At 42.8% G+C, this 26,372-nt stretch overlaps 3 protein-coding genes across 5 annotated transcripts; 1 reads left to right on the top strand and 2 right to left on the bottom strand.

Annotated features, from left to right (window-relative positions):
- Positions 1–516: 516 nt before the first annotated feature.
- Positions 517–14,139, bottom strand: LOC106602207 (semaphorin-4F). Of its 3 annotated transcripts, XR_006769534.2 has the most exons (16): positions 13,703–14,139; positions 12,527–12,660; positions 12,040–12,099; positions 10,729–10,827; positions 9,269–9,368; positions 9,076–9,186; positions 7,929–8,068; positions 7,592–7,773; positions 7,219–7,363; positions 6,786–6,990; positions 6,546–6,655; positions 6,236–6,378; positions 5,581–5,636; positions 4,291–4,873; positions 2,347–2,430; positions 517–1,565 (listed from the first exon to the last, which is right to left on the bottom strand). XR_006769534.2 is itself a non-coding variant. In XM_014194709.3 (15 exons), exons 1-14 carry the CDS (start codon positions 13,803–13,805, stop codon positions 4,335–4,337), a joined length of 2,127 nt encoding a protein of 708 aa, XP_014050184.2. In that variant the 5' UTR covers positions 13,806–14,139; the 3' UTR covers positions 517–2,430; positions 4,291–4,334. The 3 variants fall into 3 exon arrangements, 2 of the variants coding, with proteins under 2 accessions (XP_014050184.2, XP_014050185.2); XM_014194709.3 differs by having other exon boundaries at positions 517–2,430; XM_014194710.3 differs by lacking the exons at positions 517–1,565; positions 2,347–2,430 and having other exon boundaries at positions 2,880–4,873; positions 13,703–13,870; positions 13,982–14,139.
- Positions 14,140–14,299: 160 nt separating this feature from the next.
- LOC106602211 (docking protein 1) lies at positions 14,300–20,094 on the bottom strand. Its single transcript, XM_014194717.3, has 6 exons — positions 19,829–20,094; positions 18,759–18,917; positions 18,209–18,367; positions 16,591–16,660; positions 16,178–16,353; positions 14,300–15,660 (listed from the first exon to the last, which is right to left on the bottom strand). Exons 1-6 carry the CDS (start codon positions 19,883–19,885, stop codon positions 14,731–14,733), a joined length of 1,551 nt encoding a protein of 516 aa, XP_014050192.2. The 5' UTR covers positions 19,886–20,094; the 3' UTR covers positions 14,300–14,730.
- Positions 20,095–20,135: 41 nt separating this feature from the next.
- On the top strand, positions 20,136–26,360 carry LOC106602212 (uncharacterized). The gene is made up of 8 exons (XM_014194722.3): positions 20,136–20,613; positions 20,801–20,926; positions 22,213–22,299; positions 22,534–22,828; positions 22,997–23,131; positions 23,875–23,980; positions 24,552–24,738; positions 26,076–26,360. Exons 1-8 carry the CDS (start codon positions 20,590–20,592, stop codon positions 26,115–26,117), a joined length of 1,002 nt encoding a protein of 333 aa, XP_014050197.1. The 5' UTR covers positions 20,136–20,589; the 3' UTR covers positions 26,118–26,360.
- The last annotated feature ends 12 nt before the right edge of the window (positions 26,361–26,372 follow it).

Consider the following 26,372-nt stretch of genomic DNA (forward strand, 5'->3'; position numbering starts at 1 on the left):
ATAATTTGACTGTGCTCAGTCGCATAATAGACTTGTATGGTCATACAAGGTGCCACTGGTGGAATCAGTAGCCTAAAAATGATTTACATGGCCCCAGTTGCATTTGCAACCAAATTACTTTTCTATGCAAATTCAATAATAGTTGCACAAACAGGCTCACAGTGAACAGTGAACAAAATAACTATAGACATGAAGTTGACAATAGCTTTTTAGTAGAATATATACATTGTATTTCTATGGTTGCAGCCCTAAAACATGTAATTGCGTTTAATCAAATGAATCAGATCCAATGATACCACCTGTAGAGCAGGGTACCTCCATGGTTCATTAACTAACGTAAGAAAACTGTTAGCGAAACTCTACTCATTTTACACAGCACGCTATTAAAGCTTAAAATTACACCAATTATTACTTTGTAGCACCTACAGACTGTAGTTGTCACGAACTTCTTCATCATCCGATGATATAGCGAAATCGTCATCTGAAAGTGTGGACCAATACGCAGTAGAGTTGGTGTTCATTTTCTTAATTTATTAAAGAACGTTGAACACGAGAAAAAACAAGAAAACAATAAGCACGACAAATGACAGTTTTGCAGGCTCACAAAAACACGCAATGCAAAAACAATCTCCCACAAATCCCAAACACAAACACACCCTAATATATGGGACTCTCAATCAAAGGCAAAGAGAAAACACCTGCCTTCAATTGAGAGTCCCAACCCCAATTAATCAACCATAGAAACACAGACTACCTAGACTAGACATAGAATTACCTAAACATAGATCATAAACCAAAAACCCGGAAATACTAAATCAAACACCCTTTTACCAAAAACACCACTCTGAACCACATAAAACAAATACCCTCTGCCACGTCCTGACCAAACTACAATACCAATTAACCCTTATACTGGCCAGGACGTGACAGTAGTCTTTAAAGGAGGACTGAGTAAGGCCAAAATGTCACAATAAAATGTAATCATTTTTCAGTAAGTCACAGTAAAGTATTCATGAATAAGTTTAAATTCCTATGAATGTGTTTTAACATCAAAAGAGCGTGCCACTTTACCAATCGTGGTGGAAAATAATTTATGAATCAGTTACTAGTGCTTGTAAACGCTAATGTGTCTTCACTGATTGTACCCAATACATGTATAAATTTGTGTACACATAAAGGCTTCATAACATAAATATATGTGTAACAGAGACATTTGGCAGAGACAATGTAGCTTGCTTATAACAGTTCATGTGGAGTGGGTGTTATAATGTTTATGTCATTACTGCATAAGACTACATAAAACTATGTAGGCTTATAAAGAGTGTATGATAATAGGGATTTATGACAATGTCATGCATATAAAGGCTTTATGAATGCTTTATGAATAATACATTTCACCACTGTAATTAAAGTGTTATCATTATCTCTTCCCTATTCTGAAGATTCATCCCTGACTGAATCGTCGCAATCCCAACCCAACACCCCTTGACATGGCCCATGACTCTATCGATGACTCCTATGAGGGCTGCAGGGAGAATATGCTCTGTGAGGTGACAAACAACTTCCTACCAAAGGAGAAAAAAAGTACAGAAAATGTCAATGCGCTTGGTGGGAAGCTATGGATTTTTATGACAACCATAAACATAACATTGAAATGTATGTGAATCCAACAGAGATGATTTTCGAGAACATTCAATGAGGCCACTACCCTAGGGAAGAGCTACAAGACAGTTTATAAGCATCACTCCTTGCATTTCCTGTTGTCAGATGCCTTACGTATTCTTATTAAAGACCCAGGAAAACAGTGTGTAGAAACCTTCCTGGTTAGCTTACGAAGGAAAAAAAGATGACAATGCGATTTGGCCAGTTTGCTTCATCATCTACCTACGAGCATGTGGCTAAAATGTTTGCAGATTGGAAGACATGTTTTAAGATCACTACCTGTTTTGGTGCGTCCCTGGCAGGTTTATCTCAATTGAACAATGAAGAAGAGGTGTTGATTTCACCATATGAGGTTTTCAAAATGGCTGAGGTGACCAAGAATAAAGTATTGGAAGATAAGGACAAAGATCATAAGAGTGAATGTGAGATTGTCTACGAACTAGAGAGCACAAAAACAACCAAAAGTGACTTGAATTGCCATATTGTCGATAATGACAAAAAATAACAAAGCCTGTAACACGTGACATTAGTGACATGTTGAATGTCTTGCTCGAGTTCCAGGCCCACTTCCTTGCAGATGTTGCATTTTATCAACCAATGGTCGGTGCCACGTCATCGACTACACAGTCGGACATCCGATTGCTATAACATATAATCTGCTTAGCTGATACGTTCAACACCTACCCAATCATTGTGAGATCTGGCAGGCGTCTGCAATGTAGTCAGGCAAAATTACAGGAAATGAGCTGTAAAACAGCTCATTTTCCTCTTCGCCCCATGGCAAAATGAGAAGAATTGCATTAGTTAGTTAGAAAACTGCAAAATGTTCTCTACATCCCAAAGCAACATGTGTAGAATTGCACAAATTAACTCTAAAACATAAAAAACATATCTGCTGTCAAGAGTGGGGCCACTAAATATTTTGCTTGCAATAGGTGTGGGGAGGGGGGTAACGGCACGTCTCCTGATTTTTTTGTGGTCCATCCCTGATTTAGTAAAAGTCTCATGCATTTTTTGAACTTCTGTTGTACTAACCTTTTGAATGACCTAAATCTTCAAAATCTAATATTACATAGTTAAGTAGAACATGTGTTCACCTCCCTCTTCTGAATTATAATATTACATGGCCCACTGATTATAGTTAAGATTTCATATTATATGACATACTGAATGAACAAAGTTAAATGGTTCAATAAATTATACAGGAAAACTACCAATTGGTACTGTAGGAATATTTACTGAAATACGCTTTGTTCAGAAATAGCAGACAATGGATAACAACAACAACAAAACATTCTCAAATATTACAAAAATACATTTCCCCCCCAAAAGATGCAAAATCATGTAAAAAAAAAGAAAGTCAAATGTACATGCACAAAAGACAACTTAAAGGGAAATCCTACCACTTGTCATCCTCATGTTCATTATCTCCAGCACAATGCCAGTGTCTAAACGTGAAAACGGCGCATTTCTACGTTTTGTCGAAAAATATATAACATTCTAGCCAATGACATTAAAAGTAAAAACATTTTAAAAACAGTGATTTTCATCAAACACTGAGATTTGCAGTGACGTGGGGAGCAAGTATATACCCTACCGCTGGCTAGAAACTGGTTGCAGGTTTGGAAATCACTATAATTTTTTATTTTAATCCTACCCTGTGATGTCACTATCTTGGTTTCAATCCAATTGGCGACAGATTTTCATGTGAATATTCTAAAATATTAATAAGGAAAATATGCACATTTTCCCACCAGCGCTGTGTTTCCGGCAAACTGACTTTGCGGAAACAGTGGGTGGGGACGGGTTTCCATCGCATTTTCAACTGTGTTGCGATAAATAGCAAATGTGGTCTTTGCATGTACGCTCTATTCAGCAGCTGGCAGAGCTTGGCTACATGACAATATTATGGATAAGAGCAAGATTATTTTTATTTGTCAAGCGGCAGCCAAGCATCGATCATCATGTCACCAGAATAAGACCCCCAATATTTATTGGAAAGGAGCATCAAGCTCATCACTGTGCACTTTCACCTCCGTGTGAAGTTCATCATAACTTATTTCATCTGTAGCCTAATAAACTGCATGCTTTCCCGAGTCGTAGTGTGAGGACCACACAACATGTAATCGCATCGATATGATGGTTATCAAATCAATATTTGCCTATAAAGGAGGTGTTTCCACTGCCATTTCTCACATAATTAATTTTACCAACGCAAAACGATCCCACCTTGTCTAGTGTATTTTGTTTTGTCGACATTTGGAAAGTTTACCCAAAAATGTGCTGTTTCCATCAGGCCTGTCGTGACATGTTTTACTCGCATAAAAAGATTGGATGGAAACCTGGTTACAGAGAAGCAGAAAGACACAGAGCGAGAGACAGAGAGAGACATAGAGAGACATAGAGACACAGAGAGAGACAGAGAGAGCGACACAGAGACAGAGAGACAGAGAGAGAGAGACAGAGAGACGAAAGAAAGAAAGAAAGAAAGAAAGAAAGAAAGAAAGAAAGAAAGAAAGAAAGAAAGAAAGAAAGAAAGAAAGAAAGAAAGAAAGAAAGAAAGAAAGAAAGAAAGAAAGAAAGAAAGAAAGAAAGAAAGCGTCAGAGAGAGTAGTCTGTAAGCGGTACCTGGCAAAACACTCCCTTCAATTAAGTCAATGCTGGACATCTCTTCACAAAACGCTCTCTCCCGATTGGCCGACCGGCGTGTCACTCATAACCAGCTTATTCTCATAGCAGGTGGGGCCACGACCCTGCTGTCCTTGATTGGCTCCCCTCCCATTTCTGTCCACTAATTGGGTTTGCTGGGCTGCTCTCCAGCACAGCCTCTTCAGGAACACAGTGGCTCCTAAAGCTCCAACCAGCACCCCCAGCAGGACACAGGAGATGTACACCCATACCGGTGACCTCCACAGCCCCGGGTCCACCCTGCCTTTGACACTGAGGTCCTCCATGATGAGCTGGTAGGAGGCTGTGAGGCAGGGTTCGCTACCCCAGGAATAATCACCCTGGGCTGAGCAGCGGCAGGAGTAGAAGCCCAGGCTGGATCCGGAGACGGTGACCTCCAGGTGGGAGTGGTGCTGCTGGGTGTGGCGGCCCTGGGGGTGCTCCCAGACGCAGGGGAGAGGGGAGAGATGGGGGTGGTCACAGGGGAGGAGGACCACCAGGCCCTTCTTCACACGCAGCTCCTTCACCACAGGGGAACAACGACCTGCGATGGGAAGGGGGTGGGAGGGAGGACAGAGAGAGGCAGAAGCAGAGATAGAAAGAGGAGGAGTGAGAAGGAAGGATGGAGAGTAAAAGAGAGAGAAAGGGAGAGATAGGAAGTATGGGAGATGGGCAAGAGGAGGGAGGGAGTTACAAGATGAGAGGAAGAGCGAGAGCGAGAGATCGTCCTAATTCTGTTTGGAAATGTAGTAGATTTGGTGGATGTGTTTAATAGTGGAATAGATGTGGTACGAGGGCTGTATGCATGTTTAATAGTGGAAAATGTGATAAGGGCTTTATACGTTTTTAAGAGTGGAATAGGTGTGATATAATAACCTTATGCATGTTTAATGGTGGAATAGATGTTATATAAGGGCCTTAAACATGTTTAATAGTGGACTAGATGTGATATAAGAACCTTATGCATGGGTAATAGTGGAATATAATTGATATAATTATATAGTATAATTATTATATATATTTTTTAAAACCTTTATTTAACTAGACAAGTCAGTTGAACAAATTCTTATGGGACAATAACGGCCTACCCCGGCCAAACCCTAAAGCAGACGATCCTGGGCCAAATGTGCGCCGCCCTATGGGACTCCCAATCACGGCCGGTTGTGATACAGCCTGGACTCAAACAAGGGTCTGTAGTACGCCTCTAGCACTACAATTAAAATCAACCTGTTTAATAGTGTTCATACTCACCCTCTCCAGTGCCACACACCTTCAAAGGGTCCTCTGACTCCCTCTGCACTGGAGAGCTGAGAACAGAGAAAGAAGAAAGAGAGATGGTGAGATGTGATGGTGACAGTGAAACAACTAGTTTGAAAGGAAGGAAGATAAAGCAATGTTTTGAACAGCAGGAGGGAGAGAGAGAGAGAGAGAGAGAGAGAGAGAGGAGAGAGAGAGAGAGAGAGAGAGAGAGAGAGATGCAACCTGTATTTATGTTGATTTATTTTCCTTTTTGCACATCATTACAACACTGTATATTTAGACATAATATGACACTTAAAATGTCTTTATTCTTTTGGAGTGTACTGTTAAATGTAAACTTTTTATTGTTTATGTCACTTTTGTTTATTTTATCTATTTGACTTCCTTTGGCAATGTAAACATGTTTCCCATGCCAATAAATCCCCTTAAATTGAAATTGAATTGACAGAGACAGAGAGAGACAGAGCAAGAGACAGACATAGAGAGAGACATAGAGCGAGAGAGACATAGAGAGAGAGAAACATAGAGAGAGAGACATAGAGAGAGAGAGAGAGAGAGAGAGAGAGACATAGAGAGGGAGACAGAGACAGAGACAGAGAGAGAGAGAGACTCAAACCCCCACAAAGAGAATGCTATGTAGACTCACTCCGCAACACAGGCTCTCTTGTTGACGTCCCACACACAACCTAGTCCTGCTGCCCGGGCACACACCTGACAGCTGGAGTACACCCTGCACCCCTCTACTGGCACACGGGACAGAGAGGAGGGGGAGCCTACCACCACATGGCCCTGGGAGGGAGCAAAGGGTTAAAGATGTCTCTGTGTGTGTGTGTGTGTGTGTGTGTGTGTGTGTGTGTGTGTGTGTGTGTGTGTGTGTGTGTGTGTGTGTGTGTGTGTGTGTGTGTGTGTGTGTGTGTGTGTGTGTGTGTGTGTGTGTGTGTGTGTGCGTCTGATACCTGGTGTATGAGGATGTTGTTGACGGGCTCTACTGAGGTTGTCAGAGGGATCTCCTGCAGCAGAGTAGCAATACGACCAACGATAGACACACTGTGTAACTCCCCCTGATCTGTGTGAAAACACACATCAATTCACACCACAGAACATAATCAACCACAAAATGAGAATATTTTCTGATATGTTCAGCATAGTCAATTAACTGCCTGGTCTATTGATTACTTGATGTTTCTCTCTCTCACCTGTTCCCAGATGTAGTAGGGCAGCATCACTGTTGGAGATGTTGGTGGCTGTGATCCTGGTGTATGTGGTTCCCCTCCTCACCAGAAGGGGCGCTGCGTCCACAGTGCTCGTCAACAGAGGATGTTCCTTGGCAAACTGCAGCACGCGGTCGGGCATGTCGAAGGAGGAGTTATAACCCTGGGCTCTCAGGTCATCATTGATACACTGAGGGGGACAGAGACCAATTCAGCCTGTTATGACGATGATGGACATACTAGGACACTATATGATAATAACCCTTAAATGGAAAATGACTACCTGGATTCGTCCAATAACAAAGAAACACTCATTTTCGAAAGAAGCACTAACTTTCGCTATCCGCTGCAAAACGTTTTTAAAATGCTTTCCATTGCATGCCCTAATAAATACAACCCAGGTGAGTCTGGTGAATACCTGTCCAGGACGGGGGTCGGGTACAGACTCAGAGCTCCCACTGTTCACACAGTTCCTCTTCATATCTCTGAAGCCTCCCGTCGCAAACACCTTGGTGATGTCAGCCAGGCTGTACACACACACTGCTGACACGCGCTCTCCTTTCCTAAACACACACACATTACCATGTTCATTACAGTAATGCCGTCTGTATGAGTCATTGTAACATGATAATCATATTTAGTGATTCTCCTTTCTCTTTCCCTCGCAATCTGTCCTCTCTCATTCTCTCTCCACCCCGTTCCCCATCTCTACTCCTCCTCTACCTCCGTCTCTCCCCATCTCTATCCCCCCGTCCCTCTCTCTTCCCCTCTCCCCCCCTCCACCCCCTTACCACTGGGAGGTGAAGAGGGTGTAGAAGTGTGTGCTGCTGGGGTCTCCCAGGCGGTGTTCCAGGGGGTAGGCGTGGGTCAGGACGGTGTAGTACTGGCCACTGTCCCGGTCCCGACACACCAGCTGAGCCTTCAGGAAACTGGTCCAGCGCTTCTGCAGGGTCTTAGAGCCCCCCACGTCTCCCTGGCAGATAAGGAGATAGGGATGGGGGAGATAGGGATGGGGGAGAGGGGGATGAGAAGTATAGAGAGAGAGCACGAGACAAAGCACACATGAGCAAAATAGAGGGAGAGAGAGAGAAAGAGAGACAGACAGAGAGAGAGAGAGATGTATCTCACCTTGCAGACTCTGGCCACCCGTGTGACCCTGACCTTGGTATAAAGGTCATACTCTATAGCGTTCTCCGTGAAGAAGAAGTAGATTTTATCATCGTCTCCAGGACTCTCCCTGACCAGGGCCGAACTCACAAACTCTGGATCTGGACTCATCAGAAAATTACATATGGATGATATATTGCATGTAGTGCTTCCCAACTCCAGTCCTCAACACCCCCGACAGTTCACATTTTCGTTGTAGCCCCAGACAAACTTGCACATTTTCTCATCAGTGGTGTTTCCACTGAACTGTCTTTTTGCGGATAAAAATCAATGTGTGATGACGTAGACACACAAAACATTTTTCGCTTAAGTTTTCATGTACCTAATAAAAATGTAAAGTTCAATGTGTTTCCATTTTCAACTGTACCGATAGTTATGTCCCAAAAACTGTTAGGTTAAATAGCAAATGTGCATATTCTGGTCTTGGCACGAGCGCTCTAGCCAACAGCTCACAGATACAGTATGGGAAGCCTAGTCTACATGATGAGATTACTATGGATAAGAGCAAGAATATTTGTATTTGTCAAACTGCAGTAAAGCATCGATCATCATGTCACCAGAATAAGACCCTCGATATTCATTGGAAAAGAGCGTCAAAATCACCTTGCACTTTCAGTTATTTCGTCTGTAGCCTAATAAACTGCAGGATTTCCCGAGTCATAGTGGGAGGACCACACAACATGCCATCGCATGACTCCAAGTTTACTTCCACATTAATACTAACACATAAAGGCGTTTCCATCGCCACTTCTCACATAATTCATTCTACCGCCACAAAAAGATCCCACCATGTCGAACGGACAAGTTATCTGTTGGCATTTATAAAATTGTACCAAAACATCCTGTTTCCATCAGAGCTGTCATGATTTTTATTTTATACGGTATGACGTTACTGGCATAAAACATGTGGATGGTTATAGATATAGACCATCATCAAAGAACAAACTCATTAGGTAGGTAACACTACACTGCTAAACCACATCCTGAGTTAAACTCTTCATTGGACACATTCTGTTGTTTGGTGTTACAGAAGTTTGGACAGTAGAAGTATTTTATAATCTTTCCCAACATGCATTGGGAGTGTGTGTGATTGACAGAGGGGTCTCACCACTGAGCCAGTTGATGGACTGATCCATGCGCACTTGTTGACCTGCTGCCCTGGTGATGTCAAACTCTGTGCCCCAGAAGTTAGAAGGGGAGGCGGTGTACAGCACTCCATCTACAGTACACATATAGACAGGATGTGATAGAGTGTGAGGTGTGTGTGTGTGTGTGAGTGTGAGCGTGTGTGTGTGTCTAACCTGCAGTAACAGCAGTGTGAGGTTGTCTGGGATCATAAGGACACTTCCCCTTCCCAACTTTGTCACCTTCTTCCTTCACCAGGGTAAACGTCACTGGGTCCTGAACACACACACAGTCTATATATATCTTTTTTATTTATTTAACCAGGCAAGTCAGTTCAGAACAAATTCTTATTTACAATGACAGCCTACTGGGGAACTGCCTTGTTCAGGGGCAGAGCAACAGATTTTTATCTTGTCAGCTCAGGGATTCGATCCAGCAACCTTTTGATTACTGGCCCAACGCTCAAACCACTAGGCTACCTGCCGCCCCAGTAGGATGGCTCATAATAATGGCTGGAACGGCGCAAATGGAATGGCATCAAACACATGGAAACCATGTATTTGATATGGTTCCACTGATTCCGCTCCAGCCATTACCACGAGCCTGTTCTCCCCAATTAAGGTCCCACCGCCTGTGACGTGAATATCATGTGTTTAAGCCTATCAACTAAATACATGAATTGAATGAAAAACATGTATTTGACCACAACAGTAAAAGAGCATCTAGCAGGTGTATCATAATAATAATAATAATATTATAGGTGTAAAGTATAATAACAATAATATAGGTGTAGAGTATAATAATACTAATAAAAAATACTATAGGTGTAGAGTATAATAATAATAATATAGGTGTAGAGTATTATAATAATAATAATAATATAGGTGTAGAGTATATTAATAACAATATAGGTGTAGAGTATAATGCTAATAATGAATGATATAGATGTAGAGTTTAATAATAATAATAATATAGGTGTAGAGTATAATAATAATAATATAGGTGTAGAGTATAATAATAATAATATAGGTGTAGAGTATAATAATAATATAATATAGGTGTAGAGTATAATAATAATAATATAGGTGTAGAGTATAATAATAATAATAATATAGGTGTAGAGTATAATAATAATAATATAGGTGTAGAGTATAATAATAATAATAATAATAATAATAATATAGGTGTAGAGTATAATAATAATAATAATATAGGTGTAGAGTATAATAATAATAATATAGGTGTAGAGTATAATAATTATAATTATAATAATAATATTGTAGGTGTAGAGTATAATAATAATAATATTACAGGTGTAGAGTATAATAATAATAATAATAATGATAATATAGGTGTAGAGTATAATAATAATAATAATATAGGTGTAGAGTATAATAATAATAATATAGGTGTAGAGTATAATAATAATAATTATAATAATAATATTGTAGGTGTAGAGTATAATAATAATAATATTACAGGTGTAGAGTATAATAATAATAATAATAATAATAATGATAATATAGGTGTAGAGTATAATAATAATAATGATAATATAGGTGTAGAGTATAATAATAATAATGATAATATAGGTGTAGAGTATGAGAAGAGACAAAGGAGAGAGAACGTGACTGACTATGAAACCACACTGGGGATCGTAGGCGTAGGAGCCACAGACGTAGATCCTTCCATCCTTCAGAACCTCCAGCAGACAGATGTAGTTATAACAGTCATCCTGTAGAGGGAGACAAAGAGCCATGTCTCAAACAGTATTCTATTCTCCCCTATAGGCCCTGGTCAAAAGTGGTGCACTGAATAGGGAGTATTTGAGATTAGCAGAGGGGGAAAACGTAAGCCTGTTTGTATCTCGTAAATACATCTTTACGATCTATGCGGAAACAGTTCAAGTGCCCTGGGATAAGGAATATTTGGGGGATTTTCAAGTCCCTGATTGCCTTTTAGTTTAAGCTAGGCTGAAGCTCGCTTGGCAACTCCTTCGTAGCACAGGGCCATAACAGAGCAGGATAAAGTTGCCTCTAGACCCAGATCTCAGGTCAGTTTACATTCCTCACCATAATGGCTACGGTTAGGATTTGGGGTAGATAACATGATCCTAGATCAGGAGAACCTAGCTCTACACAGATCAATAAAATATGGTTAGAATCAGTAGTATAATGCAGGGTTTCTCAACTCAGGTGCCAGGAACCCAATGTGAACAGGCCAAGGTTGGTTTTCATATTACTCCCATTGAATAAACGGTAGCGATAACAATAACTCTAACTCCCTGACTATTTAAGGTACGTCATGCCTGTTTATCAGTCTTTGAATGACGACCAGATACAAAGTGAAAAGTCATCTGAAAGCCAAACATACAGGATGTGATGTGTTGTTGACAGGAAGCTGAAGAGTCAGTAAAGCAGTCGTTATGGTAACATCATATGTCTAAAGGCAAAGTGTTATATATATATATATCTTTTTTAACTAGGCAAGTCAGTTTAGAAGAAATTCTTATTTTCAATGACAGCCTAGTGGGTTAATTGCCTTGTTCAGGGGCAGAACAACAGATTTGTACCCTGTCAGCTTGGGGATTTGATCTTGCAACCATTCGGTTTCTAGTCCAACACTCTAACCACTAGGCTACGCTGCCGCCCCGGGACACCTTTAACCATATACATACACTACAGAGCAGCGGAGGACGGTGGGAGGAGCTATAGGAGGACAGGCTCATTGTAATGGCTGGAATGGAATTAATGGGTGGTATCAAACAAATCAAACATATGGAAATCACATGTTTGACTCCGTTCCATCTACTCCATTCCAGCCATTACAATGAGCCTGTCCTCCTATAGCTCCTCCCACCAGCCTCCACTGCCACAGAGACACCTCTTACTACACACAGTTTTCTTGCCACTTCAAACACAGATCAAGAGCACCCCACGTTGCTCACCTCTCTCTTGCCTTTACCCATACAGGACTTCCTCTCCTTTTCTGTTGCCTCCCACTTAATCTGCAGAGACAGAGACGGAAGTCAAAGAGAGAACACACAGACGCATACAGTTACATCACACAGTTAAACATCAGGTTAAGCCCAGTACTGGACTAAAAAGCAGTGTCAGTGGAGAATCTCTATTGAGAAAGTTGTCCAGGACTAGGTTTAACCTATGTCTGGCATAGTGTGTTTGTCCCAGGTAAGACGTAGGTTTTTCTATGGTTTTGTGTTCATGAATACTCCCATCATGAAAACACCGAAACAAATACACACTCGTTTCACTGCCAGTTGGCTAAGATCAAGAGTGGAAATATGCACAGATAAGCGTGCACACACAGACAGTCAAGTGAAGAAGTCTCCCCCCTCCCATCTCTCTGTCCCCCCCTCTTATCTCCCTCTCTCTCTCCCCCCCTTATCTCTGTCTCTCCCTCCATTTCTGTCTCACTGATGGGTGTTTCCAGGTGAGGTTGGAGGTGTGCAGGGCCAGGATGGAGCCTCTGGCTCCCAGGTAGAGTGTCTCAGAGCTGGGGTCTTGCAGGAGGACGCTGGCGTTGGACACCCCCAGAACTGCACCTACCCCTGAGGAGAACAGGACATAACATTAGGGATGTGCCCCAAATGGCTATTTCCTACAATGCACTACTTTGGACCAGGGCTCCGTAATATATAGACTCCCCTCCTCTGCCCCATTTATTTGCCTTTGACCTTTGAGTGAATGTGTGAAGGATGAGACTGACTTACAGGGACTTTTACGGAACCATTTCTAAGCATCAGTAATTGTGTCACTTCCTCTACTGAGAAACATTCTTGTGGTCGGTAGGCTGCTACCCACAGCTGGGGTGCAATAATTAGTCCACACAACGAAAAAATGGTTTCTATTGGACAAATTCAGTTAGGTCACTCCCCATTTCATTCCGTTTAAGACATGTTTTGCAACAGAATCAGCGTAATAAATAAACCCCTACTCACCAGTCACTCAAAGTTGATTTAGGTAGACAATTTTGGGGCTAAACTCTCCTTTGCGTTTGCTATTTAGTCCGTGACATAGGCTTAATATGTGTCCGGTAAACTGCTCCTTGTTGCATTTGTGTGTTAACACACACACACACACCACAAAGAGTGGGGCATCTCAAACCTCCACATTCTCTGTATTACAATCTAAGACCTATAGCCTATAGCCTAGGCCTATCTATCCATGAAAGCAGGCAAAATTAGGATAACACTGTAACCCCAGTCTATACTCACTCTGCTATATTCCGGGTACTTTGTGAAAACAGCAGTGAAATGACACACCTGTCTTCAGTCATTTTAAAAGTGTTGTTTAATGGGCATTTCTCCACCATGCCTCCGTCCTTTCCATCTGGTTAAATGTTGGATTAAGTAATTAACCACCTCCATTCCCAGATGAATAAATTAGCCTACCAAAACCACACTGGGTGCAGATAATAGACTTCTTACAAATGTACTTGTTTGCTTAGGCAACATCATTTGCATTGCTATGACTAATTAGATTGTAGCCTACCTCACGTTACCGTATCCATTAGGAATTGCGATACATTTTAAAATTGCGATACATTTTGTATGTAGAGAGAGACCGTTTGTCCAACTGTACCGTACTCACCTCCGTGAACATTGGGAATTGCTGTTTGACAACGAGTTGAACCAGTTGTGAGCCACAAGATCACGGCCATAAAACAGGTGGTCGACATGTTGAGAAGTGACATCAGGAAGAATGTCCGTTGATGACCGAGCGTCAGTTACTCATCATTAAAAGTGCGCTCGGGGCGTTCTGTCAATACAGGATGCACAGGGGGGAACGAAACGCTTACAGAAACCAAGAAAACTAAAAAGTACGGTTCAAGTGTATCAAAATACGGCGTGTTTTTTTATTCTCACCTACCTATTCGGTGTCCGATTTGGTTCTATTTCTAACACGGTATAATAGGCTACTTCGCCTAAAGGTCAGGTACAGTACAGTATGTAATAGAACTATTACAGTGTTAATCCAGGAAGCGTTCAAATCTCACTATATCAAACGTCAATACACGTCCACAACCACAGAGGAACCTGAAATATACAGTAGTAGGCCTATTAACGTTCACATATTCCCATGTAAACAGCATTGAACTGAACAGTAGTCTAATTTATTGAGGGGCACAATAAAGATATATTTTTTTAAACAATCAATGCACAAAACAAATAGTGGAAGGAGAGTTACTGGATACACACCCATTATTGTTTTATTGAATCACATCAGTAAAACAAAGTCAATTAGGAAAAGGATGTGAGACTGAGCGGAAGTCATTTGTTTCTGTTGGGGAGAGGAGGAGGCTAACAATGTTTGTAATATTTACATCGACCACTGGCAGACTTCTGGAAGATCTCTGTCGCTCTTTTCTCCCTCTCTCATGTTCATTACACTGGTGTGCAATGTTGATATTCATAACAGGTTATAGAAAAGTTATTACATCAGAAGAAAAAACTATGATTCTGTATGTGAAAACAAGTTCAATAAATAAAGTAAGTATACAATAACATTGTGAAATGAGTGAATGTGTGGATTGGTCTCAATATATCCCTATGGGCGCTGATCAGTAGTAGTGCACCTTAAAGGGCAATAGGGTGCCATTTCAGACGCAGCAGAGTATCCTAAATGAACCCCATGTTTTCATAGATGACCTCTGGTGACTGGCGTCCAGCAGTGGGCCTCCTGGTGGCCAAGGTCCTGGTAATGGTCAACGATGATGATGAGGAGGAAGAGGAGGCCATTGAGGAAGAGGGGGATGATGATGAAGATGAGGATGGTGATGAAGAGCCTGGCTTGCAGACCCGGCTGTAAAGGTGGGCGAACGGGTCAGTGTTGGGGCCCTTGGCTGAGGTCCCCACACAAGGCTCACTATAGATGGGCTCCTCATTGCCAGGTTCCTGCCCCCGCTGGTCCTGGTTCTGTTGTTGAGTCTTGTCAGGTAGACGACTCGCACGGTCGTACACCTCGGAGTAGACCGGCTCTGGCTTGTTGCCGTGGTGACAAGAGCAGGAAGAGGAAGTGGGCGGTGGTGGTGTAGATCTTGGGGGTATGAGTGAGAGAATGTCTGCTGGGTCGGCGTACACTGGTTCCGTTCGGTTGCCATGGTGATTGCGGGGGTATAGAGGGATAGAGGGGGTGAGGGTGGAGGCTGTTGGGGGCGTCAGATAGGAGTTGAGGCCAGGGGCTTTGGGTTTAATGCTGTCTGCTGGCTCAGAGTACAGACACTCCTCAGAGCCAATAAAATTAGGCGGCTGTGAGTACACACACTGCTCTGAGCCAATAGCATTTGAAAATACTGGCTTAAAACTGTAGCTCCCCTCCAAAATGGCTGCGCTATCTGGTAGTTTGGGCAGTGGTGAACGAGCACGAGGCATATTACGGCTACAGTTAGCAACCACAGTGTCGCCCTCAAATTCGTCCCCGGCGACGGCCTTCTGTTCCCGTATGGCGGTCTCGATGAGGCTGAAGATGTCGTCAGCTTGGCACGTCTCAAAGGTGAAGGTTCCGGGTCCAGAGTCACAGCGCCGGCCCGCCTCGATGGAGAATGTCAACTGTGGGAGAACCAAGAGGACACAATGATTTGTGAAAATTCCCACAGGTGTTCACTGGAAAATTGCATCATTTAATGTGGGCACCATACGTATTATAACCTGCAACCTTCTTGAATGGACACTGATGACCCTACAATGATCCTTAGACATCCTGTTTTGGACCCACACTGCCCTAAAAAGGCAAAACACAGTAAATTTGATCTGTTGTAATGACCAGGTATATTATCTGATTAATGTGGGATTTTGTTTCCAGACACAAAACAAGCCAGTTGATCAGAACATATCATGAAGTACCAGAAATTGCTGTCTGTCTAGACAGAAAAATATTTTGAAGTCAGAATTTGCAGTAAAAGAAATTACGTAGTTACTGCGTTTTGCCTTTGTAGCGCAGCATAGTACCGTACTGTGATGGCCTTGAAATTAGACACTAGAGAGTAGCATTAGATTAAAACTAATAACAGATTAGGAATCTAATTCTATGGCTCAATGAGATTCTAAATTCCATGGTTCTACTGACCTTGTCTCTGCCATAGCGTCTTATCAGCCGATAGGGCCAGTCCTGCAAACTCTTCCTGGTCTCCTCCTCCTTAAGGACCAGCCCCTCCTGGGCCACTTGCAGCCAATAGTACTCCCCCTGGAGGCCGCAGCGCATTGCTACATGTGTCTGCTTCACACCCACCCTGAACTCACTCACTGAGGGGAGAGAGGAGGGAGAGTGGGGGTCATGACCGAAGCACTATGGATGGTGTTCCTTTCTATTTTTAGTTTTCTATTTTGTGTATATCTTTCCTTTATTCGTAGTAATATCTTTGAAAAGAAGAACCTGTTCCAAGACAGCAGTAATCATACGCCCATTAGACATAAACAGACAGAAGAATGGTTGTTCATTATAGTTTGTGTGGCCACTAGGATATCTGATGTGCTTCTCACCTTCCTCCCTGGAGACGTAGATCTGGTTGTCCTCCATCTGAATCTGGGGCTGCTGACCAGTGGAGCCTCCCTGGGAGAGAAGACATGTATTTAGATTAGACCGTGAGAACTGTCCTCACAGATACCTACACTCTTAGAAAAAAAGGTGCTATCTAGAACCTTAAAAGGGTTCTTCGGCTGTCCCCATAGGAGAACCCCTTTTGGCTTCCATGTAGAACCCTTTCTACAGAGGTTTATACAGGGAAGATTATTTTTATTTTGGAACTTTTTTTCCCGTTTCTGTTTTAAAACAGATAAAAAAATACAAACTTGGTAAAGTCGTGTGGTTCTCTAGAAGGGGTCAGCAGAAGAACCCTTTTACAACCTATTTTCTAAGAGTGTGCACATCCTCTATATAATAACTGTTTGGTGAGGAAAAGAGTTTAATGATAGAGAGACCAGTGAACAATGGCGTTTGCTGTTAGCCTTGTACCAATACCGAGACAATTTCCTATCAGCGTTGTTGAACTAGGGCTGGGCGATATATCGATATAAAAAATATATCGATATATTTTAAATGTGATATGAAATTAGACCATTTCGCATATATCGATATAGTTCAAATTTGCGCTTTGATCCTTGCTCCAAGCAAGCTGCAGACCCGGAGCTCTCTACGCTGCTCCCCGCGCCTCCTCTTTCATGCACAGAGGGGGAGGGGCAGGAACAGACACTTCAACAAACATGGAGGAAGCAACAGCGTCTGCGGAGCGTTTTGATGAGGAATTGGTTAGTAAAAGAAAAAGCATTGGCTCAGTAATTTGGAGATGGTTCGGATTCAAAGTATCAGATGAGCAACAAAATCACGTAATATGTAGGCAGTGCCATAAAAAAGTTACAGCCAGGGGTGGAAGCACTACAAATCTTTTTCACCACCTAAAACAGTGGCACAAACTGCAATACGAAGAGTGTGTGAAACTGCGCGCTGCAGAAGCCCCAGCCGCAAGCCGTCGACAACCCGAAAAAGCTCCAGCCCCGAAACAAAGCTCACTGCAAACTTCATTTTCCCGCAGTGTGCCTTATGAAAATAAAATTGGCAAGTGGTGTCCTATCACATTGCTAAGGATATGGTCCCTGTTGCAACTGTGGAACAAGTCGGATTCAAAAAGCTACTGAAAACTATGGACCCGAGATATGAGCTTCCCAGTCGCAACTACTTTGCACGAGAAGCACTGCCACACATGTACACTGAAGTCAGGCACCTTATGGAGCTTTGATTTCAAAAAAGGTACTCCTGTTGATATACAGTGTTTATGTTTACATGTTATTGTTATTTGAACAGCTGAGCATTTAATCTGAACCAGGTGAAGCGCCCTGTTTATTATTTATTCATTTGAATTTTCAACTGTTCACTGAAATAGCCGGTTTCAATAAAACTACTTGAGACATGTCATATCTGGCTTTGACTTTGACTGAACATTTGCTCTCACTTTGCGGAAAAAATATCGGGATATATATCTTATATCGATATTCAGCCTAAATATATCGGGATATGACTTTTGGTCCATATCGCTCAGCCCTATGTTGAACGCTAATAAAGTCTGATTCTACTTCTATCTGTAACTGAAGCTGCTCTTCTCACCTGGAAGGCGATGTCACACATCCTCTCCACCCACTCCAAGCAGTCGTCCTTGTCCGCCGCGAAGACGTACCTCCTGCCGTCTGTCTCCACACAGAAGGCGGCCATGTTGTCTTTGGGGCAGGCCTCAGCGTGTGGGGGCAGCCTCAGGACCCTGATCACCTACATTTTACTCCATTAGCAGACACTCTTATCCAGAGACTGTAAACAATGTGACTTGGTGCGTCTCTGCTTGGCACTCAGCATTAAGGAGATAGATTGGGGGTAAGGCTTGTGCAAGCTCAAACAGCTCATAGGAGCAGGGGCCTATCTCCTGTTTCTGTAGCATGAGCCAGTTTGATGTACAAGTACGTCCTTTAGACAGGACGCGAGTCTATCGGAGGGCCTTAGGCTTATCCATATCCAGAGCCAATCATAGTTGAATGCACTAAGTTAGGTAAGACAACCACATACTGTATCACCGTCAGTGCCAGTAAAAAAACAAATCCTCAATAAAGCAGCTATAAGCAAAGTCAGTGTTAGTAAGAAAGACAAGTACAGCAGTAAGGTTTACCTCTGACAGGCGGATCACCCTCTTCTCCTTAACTTTGTCCTGGTGCTTCCAGACCCCAGAGGGACCGGCCCGCTCTCCTCCCCCCACCTCCAGGCGCTCTAGCCTGGCTACACCACAGCGGCTGGAGGGGTAGAGAGCCAGCCAATGCTGCTTCCACTTCTGGAGGGAGGGAAGAAAGGGGATGAGGGCAGAGAGGGAAGACAGAAATAATGGGGAGAAAAAGAGAAAGGCCAAGAGAAGGGGAGGAAAATTTGTGGGTGAGAAAGAGAATTAAAAAAAAGTGAGTATCTAGTTTTCCCATTTCCCTGACAAAACATTAGTCATATGACAGACTCAGAATATCATCACCCCCCCCCCCCCCCCCCCCCCCCCCCAGCACATCGGCCTATTATTAAATAAAGGTGCAGTGGTAGATGAGGTATGTGTGCTCAGGTACAGTACTGCCTTGGCCCCTCCCTCTGTTTTACGTGTGCCTGGCAGTGTTTCGGTTTACATCCCAAATGGCACCCTGTTCCCTACATAGTGCACTAGTTTTGACCAGAGATCCTGTGAGTCCTGGTCAAAAGTAGTGCACTGAAAAGGGAATAGGGTGCCATTTGGGACACATTATGTTGGAACGTGCCATGAGGAAACTGGGAGCAGTACTGTGTCTGGGCACGCAAGTGAGGATCCGTTCTACCCTCATACCTTTACACACGCACCATTACCAATTTAGCCTGTCTCTGCAAGTAAGACTTCAACATGTAGGCTACAGTAAATGTCCTCGTATACTGCAATCATATACATTCAAATGTAAAATGGAATGGTATACGGATTAGATTGCTGTCATACACAGTACATGCAATAAACAAGGGGGTGGCAGTTTACATGATAACAGCAATAGCCAATATCAAAACACTCGAAATAACCAAAATAAAAACTTACATTACAAGACTGTTATAAAGCTGCTTTCAAATTCGAAATAAATACAATATGTTCCTATTGACTATTATTGTCATTCCACAAAAACAAGATAGATAAGGTACCAGGATGTGTACAATTAAGTGAGCTAAATAAAGTTACGTGCTTACCTTTTCTACATGTCGGTGTTGAAGGTAAACTTGTCCTGCTTTCACATGAGTGTCCATTATGTTCAAAGAGACTCTCGGAATACAAGTGAACTTTAACCACTAACTTGGATTTGACTTTGATATATGTTAGTTTACGGTATCATAATCCTACACTTGTGATTTTTGTACGGCAAAACTCTCCCCCTGACAAATGTAGGTGTGCTTTTCTTTCTTTCGTTACGTTAGCGGCAAATACTACTGTGAAATTATGACTGCGTCCACACCTTTCTCACGCCCCCAGGCTACTACGTCTGGTCCAGGGCGTTAATGCACGTCCCTCTTACTACCTGAATGTACAAAGACCAACCCTTGTGATATCATACAACGAATAATAGCCTACACAGAGAACCATACAGTGAATAAGACATGTATTGTGAAGAATGAAGGAAGTGAAACCTCCCATTCATGGTTGATTTTATTACGATATTTGTATTGTTAATTTTTCTTTCATTTATGACCATTGTTTTTAGAACGGCTACGAAGACTCAGATTATTTTGGAATGCTGTGACATCACCCTATTTATGATATCGCTGCGTAACTAAGGAATCGATAAAAAGTATATTATTTTGACTCCAACGTTCTATGGAACATAGACTATTATGGGTTTTCCAACACACATTTAACCACTGTCTCATGTAGCCTGTTTTAGTTTCGCTAGCGTTGACTCCGATTTATCCTTGACGAAGGACCATCTTAAATATCAGGGAACAAGAGCAATTTAATGCACTCTTTAAGGCAAATTCAGGTATGTCTAGCACGGGTGGCCATATTTGAGAATTTTCATAACATAAACACTAGGCTATTCAACTAGTAAGAATAGGTAATCAATGAGATTGTCTCATAATGCTTCCAGAGAATTAAGACTTTTCACTGATGCTCTTGGTTGGTTAAAGGTGAGGGTTCATCCATCTCTCCACTCTTCTCTCCTCCAGTCTCGGGGCCCTCAGGCCAGAGTGGGGCAGCAAAGCACCTATGGGGCTGACTACAAGCCCCCCAGTGATCGGCACCTGAGGCTGTTCAGGCTCCATGCAGAGCCATCTTGCACCACACACCAGAAGGTACAACTAACTCGCTCTCTCTCTCCCTCTCTCTCACACACACACCAACACTTTTCAACTTGTATACTAACGCCATACACTCTAAAAGGAAAAGGTTCCTGGAGTATCCTTTAGGGATTCTTCAAATTGAAACTGTGGGGGAACCCAAGTTCTTTGAAGAACTACCCCCCCCCCCCCCCTATTTTTTTTTAATGTATTATTAACAATCACCATAACAATAACACAATATTTTAATTGTCAGTGTTTATTATGATTTTAGTGGCAAAGCAGAATTCACTCATCTCAATATGAGGTGAACTCCCAGCAGAACTCCAAGTCACATGGGTATATCTTCTGGCCTGTTGATGTTAAATTACTGTGTTAAAGTTCTCCGTATCCACAGCCAGAATTATTTTGCAGTGCATGGTGATCGAACAGGTTTCCTGTTATATTCATCAGAGGTGTAGGGAGGGTGAAGTCTGTGAATCCAAAAAAATAGTAATTATACAGATGATTAACAAAACATGCACACGACAGTATTCATACCTAGGTTTTTGTGGTGAATGTGAATGAAAAAAAACTGTTTTGATAATGGTTTTCATACACATACCTTGTCCATAATGTAAAGGCCTATGGGATATTCATTGAAGAGGTAAGGGAGGAGGATGGTACATGTGATCTGCATAACATACCAATACCAACTGACATACCTTTGTATGCCTCCTCCTCTGTATACCTGAAGACAGACACAAAGGTGATCAGTTCAGTCATCTGCACCCAATACAGCTAGCCTTCAACATATTCTTATAGCCTACATATTCTTATCTCTTTGTTGGTTTTATATCCATTAAATTGTCAATTTTCTGTTTTAGAAAGATTTGCACAAATATGAAAAGATAGATGGTATTATCATAAAACAATATACATTTAGATCATACAAGGGACAATCCTTATCTTAAATTGAGGAGATCTTTACATTTTTCAGTTAAGTGCCTGCACCTGCTGTCCTTTCAAATTCAAATCCAAATGTTCAGAGGGGCAATTAGGTTCCTGCAAGAACCCCCAAGAACTAAGGTGGTTCCTCGATGAACCCCACCTGCTATGGGGTTCTTCTAAGAACCTTTTGGGGCAATTTTCAGTGACAAGAACCCTACGGTTCTTTGAAGGACTTTGAGGATCGTAGAAGAACCTTTGTTGATCCCTTAACACACTGTACACATTCACACTGCCCTGATTTGGCCCGCCTGTCTGTCTATCTGTCTGCCTATCTGTGTGTCTGTCTGTCTTTCTGCCTGTCTGTCTCTCAGTTGGCGGATATGTGGGCTCAGTACTACAGACAGTGTTTCCAGACCATTACCAACGGCCCACAGAACCCCGCCTTTGCCTTCACTCAGGTGAGTCCCTCAGCCACAAGAACTAACTTATTTGTCTTACCTGTCCTTTGACTGGCATACCTTAGGGGCATTTAATGGTAGATGCATTGATATTATCTTAGTCAGTCTCAAATATCTCTCTCTCTCTCTCTCTCTCTCTCTCTCTCTCTCTCTCTGTGCTCTCTCTCTCTCTCTCTCTCTCTCTCTCTCTCTCTCTCTGTGTCTCTGTGTCTCTCTCTCTGTGTCTCTCTCCAGAAGGGGAGAACAGTGAGGGCAGCTACATTGGAGAGTGAGAATTTCAGTATGATCCAAGTGGAAAGGACAGCTCCTCCAGAGAAGGGGCAGAGCCAGATACCACCACAGCGTTCGAGCTCCGACTCTGGGGAACGAAGGTCGGTCTCTCCCTCTCTCCCCTCGACCTCAGTCCGTAACTCCATCCCGTCCCGCCCTGCCCGGAAAGAGGCATGGACACAGGCAACAGGGGACCCAACAGGGGTCACAACGACACCCAAGGACATGGTGGAGCTGCCTCACATCGGCAGTGGAGAAGGTGAGAGAGGGAATACCCTGTTAATTTTGTATTGACAACATGTTTTTATTTGAGGCTTTGAATGGCCTTATAACTCCACATTTTATCCGCTTTTGTTTCCTTTAGTGCAAGATGATAGACCAGCACCAATAACATATGTGTGTGTACTACCTGTTCCTGTTGTCACAGGAAGTGATGGGGAGCTCCCGCTGCAGGTGGAGCGGTTAAGGGAGGAGCAGTTCCGTCGGGACATGACCCACTCATCTAGGCAGGAAGGCCAGATCAACCAGCGCATAGCCAACCAGTCTAACCTCATGCACCTAGGTAGGTCCTATAGAGACATAACAATATATTAAACACTGTTCTATACCCATAGCCACCCAGTCTAACCTCATGCACCTAGGTAGGCTTTCTACCACCAGCCTTATGTCCCAAATAGAACATGAGTGTGTGTGTATGTATGTATGTATGTATGTATGTATGTATGTATGTATGTATGTATGTATGTATATGTGTGTGTGTTTATGATAGATAGATAGATAGATAGATAGATAGATAGATAGATAGATAGATAGATAGATAGATAGATAGATAGATAGATAGATAGATAGATAGATAGATAGATAGATAGATAGAGTGCACTACTTTTTTTTTTACCAGAACCCTATAAGCACTATATACGGAATAGGGTTTTGGTCAAAAGTAGTGCACTATATTGCAAATAGGGTGCCATTTGGGATGTACAGCCTTCATGCACCCTGGTAGATCCAATAGCCACCCAGTAGAGAGAAACATAGTACTCAACACCATCCACCATGATCTTAGATCAGCACTCCCTACTCTGAGACACTTTAATACGGGCAGTGCCACCACCATCCACTCTGATCCTAGATCAGCACTCCCTACTCTGAGACGCTTTAATACGGGCCGAGCCACCTACTTTCTCGAGAGCCTGCTGGCCAAACCTCAATGGCAATAACATGTTAAACTTGTGACGTAGGTGCAGTATGAAGCTGTATATGGGATTATTCATGATAACTCTCATCCACGTGTGTGTGTGTGTGTAGGACTGCCATTCGACGGTGTGACCACCTACAGCCAGAGTTACACACACTGGGACAACCCCTCCACACTGAGAGGCCCGCGCATCCAGCCTGAAGCCACACTGAACTGGTACAGTGGATCACATCGACATACCGACACGGATTGAAAGGAGGGATCTGTTCATACTTACTTACCTAATGCCATGGTGCACAGGCATGGCACTTCGCACTCTGTTCTGGACAGTCTCCTCCAGCTCGTTCTACCCCATGCCAGTTTTCTTTGCATCTGTCTCAAGCTCCTGCAATCTGTTCACTGCAACAGATAACTGCAGACTACTACAGAGCAGATTACATAGTGATTCACACATACAGTGATTCATAGCAATCCCCTTCACCCAGCAACCCATTAACAGTCAAGTGGTGCAGCAGAGGCTTTGTCCATCATGTAGTCTGGCGTCTGTAATAGCCAGAGGTAAAAGTGATGTCACAATAAACCCAGTTGGGGAGTAATGTGGAATTTTAGCAGCTCCACCACTACTGCTTATACCTGTCCTACAGACCTTCAGATCTGCAAACATAACTAGGTTATCTACCCCCTAAATAAAAAAATAAAAAACATAGCTAGGTTAGGGCCGAGGGGAAGGACCGAATTATGACAGACTTTAATATGCTTCACCATCCTATCCTCTCCATCCATCCAGGAGGGCCTGGGTGTCAGAGTACCAGGACCGGTACCAGGGCCCTGATCGCTACGTCCCTGGGCAGAGGAAGCCCCCTAGTGGCCTGGAGAAGGAGCCCTGCACCACCGAGTACCAGCCTGGTGCCCACACCGCAGACCAAACCCAAGGGCACATCCGCTCAGAGTATCAGAGGCACTTCACCAAGAAGGTAATATCCCAAACGGAACCATTTTCTCTTCGTAGTGCACTACTTTTGACCAGGGCCTATGGTGCACTGTGAAAATTATTTTGGGACGAAGACCCAGTTAAGGCTCCCTATTAGAGTAAACATATGGCTGCACTTACACACCACTACACTAGACACTGTAGAGGCTGTGACTTTCACCTCATGGTGCACAGAGGGCTCTACACAGAGATTGAGATTTATATGCTATAGGTTGTACATTCACATAGGCCCTTGCTATCCGGAATCCAAGGGACGTCCCTACCCCATTAACGTTTACATTTCAAATCGTATTGGTCACATACACATATTTAGCAGGCGTTATCGCGTGTAGTGAAATGCTTGCATTCCTAGCTCCAACAGCGCAGTAGTATCTAGCAATTCACAACAATACACACATCTTAAAGTAAAATAATGAAATTAATAAATATTAGGGTGAGCAATGTTGAAGTGGCATTGACTAAAATACATTATATGCATATGAAATGAGTAAAACCGTATGTAAACATTGTTAAAGTGACCAGTGATTCCATGTCTATGTATATAGGGCAGCAGCCTCTTAAGGTGCAGGGTTGAGTAACCGGGGTGTAGCCGGTTAGTGATTGCTATATAACAGTCTGACGGCCTTGACATAGAAGTTGTTTTTCAGTCTCTCGGTCCCAGCTTTGATGCACCTGTACTGATAGCTAGGTTATCTACCGGTTCACCCAGCTGTGGCTCAGGTGGTTGATGTCCTTGATTTTTTGGGGCCTTCCTGTGACATTGGGTGCTGTAGGTGTCCTGGAGGGCAGGCAGTGTACCCCCAGTGATGCGCTGGGCAGACCACCCCCCCTCTGGACAGCCCTGCGGTTGTGGGCGATGCAGTTGATGTACCAGACGGTGATACAGCCCAACAGGATGCTCTCAATTGTGCATCTGCAAAAGTTTGTGATAGTCTTAGGGGCCAAGTCGAATTTCTTCAGCTTCCTGAGTTTGAAGAGGCACTGTTGCGCCTTCACCACACTGTGTGGTTGGACCATTTCAGATTGTCAGTGAACTTTAAGCTTTTCAGCTTCTCCACTGCGTTCCCGTCGATGTGAATAGGGGTTTGGTGTAGTGAGAGTCTTCTTGTACCATCATGCAACCTCACTGTCATACCATGTTTGGGTTCACAATGACAGCGATGGTGTTGACAAGAGGACAAACAGGTCTGGGATCAGGTTACACTTGCAGTATAAATCCAGCCAAACAATTAACTGATAACTTCAATAATTTAAAGGCAGTTGAGCAAAAGGAGGAAAGACAATACAATTCATTATGTTATTCCTCTGATTTTGCTGCAGAACTACCCTGGCCTGTCCAGACCCAAGACCAGCCCTGCGTAGACAGAACAGAGACAACTGACCTGAACCATCTTGCAGGATTAGACCTGCATGGTCTCTATTCGATGTTCAACCTGACAAAGGTTAATATAGAAAAAAAGGTATTTTGACAATTCAGAGGTACTTGTTTGTGTCAACATTTTTTATCAAAACCCACAGCGTGGTCTTTTTAGTGGACTTTTAGCTAAGGTAATGACAGGTTACTGGACATGTAATAACAGAATCAAACCTGTATATAAAACAATGAACAAGACACCA

The sequence above is a fragment of the Salmo salar genome, chromosome 04, assembly GCF_965601325.2.
Source record: "Salmo salar chromosome 04, fSalSal1, whole genome shotgun sequence".
Classification (NCBI taxonomy): Eukaryota; Metazoa; Chordata; class Actinopteri; order Salmoniformes; family Salmonidae; genus Salmo; species Salmo salar.

What these genes read in the sequence shown, in the direction of transcription:
- LOC106602207 (XM_014194709.3), bottom strand. Translation starts at nt 13,805, where the DNA reads ATGTCACTTCTCAACATGTCGACCACCTGTTTTATGGCCGTGATCTTG. An exon ending in ACAACATCCTCATACACCAG is followed by an intron (nt 6,379 to 6,545) that starts GTATCAGACGCA and finishes GCTCCCTCCCAG; the next exon opens with GGCCATGTGGTGGTAGGCTC. An exon ending in AAGAGAGCCTGTGTTGCGGA is followed by an intron (nt 5,637 to 6,235) that starts GTGAGTCTACAT and finishes CTCTGTTCTCAG; the next exon opens with CTCTCCAGTGCAGAGGGAGT.
- LOC106602211 (XM_014194717.3), bottom strand. Translation starts at nt 19,885, where the DNA reads ATGGACACTCATGTGAAAGCAGGACAAGTTTACCTTCAACACCGACAT. An exon ending in TGTGTGACATCGCCTTCCAG is followed by an intron (nt 16,661 to 18,208) that starts GTGAGAAGAGCA and finishes CTTCTCTCCCAG; the next exon opens with GGAGGCTCCACTGGTCAGCA. An exon ending in GACGCTATGGCAGAGACAAG is followed by an intron (nt 15,661 to 16,177) that starts GTCAGTAGAACC and finishes GTTCTCCCACAG; the next exon opens with TTGACATTCTCCATCGAGGC.
- LOC106602212 (XM_014194722.3), top strand. Translation starts at nt 20,590, where the DNA reads ATGCACTCTTTAAGGCAAATTCAG. An exon ending in GTCTAACCTCATGCACCTAG is followed by an intron (nt 23,132 to 23,874) that starts GTAGGTCCTATA and finishes GTGTGTGTGTAG; the next exon opens with GACTGCCATTCGACGGTGTG. An exon ending in CCTGAAGCCACACTGAACTG is followed by an intron (nt 23,981 to 24,551) that starts GTACAGTGGATC and finishes CCATCCATCCAG; the next exon opens with GAGGGCCTGGGTGTCAGAGT.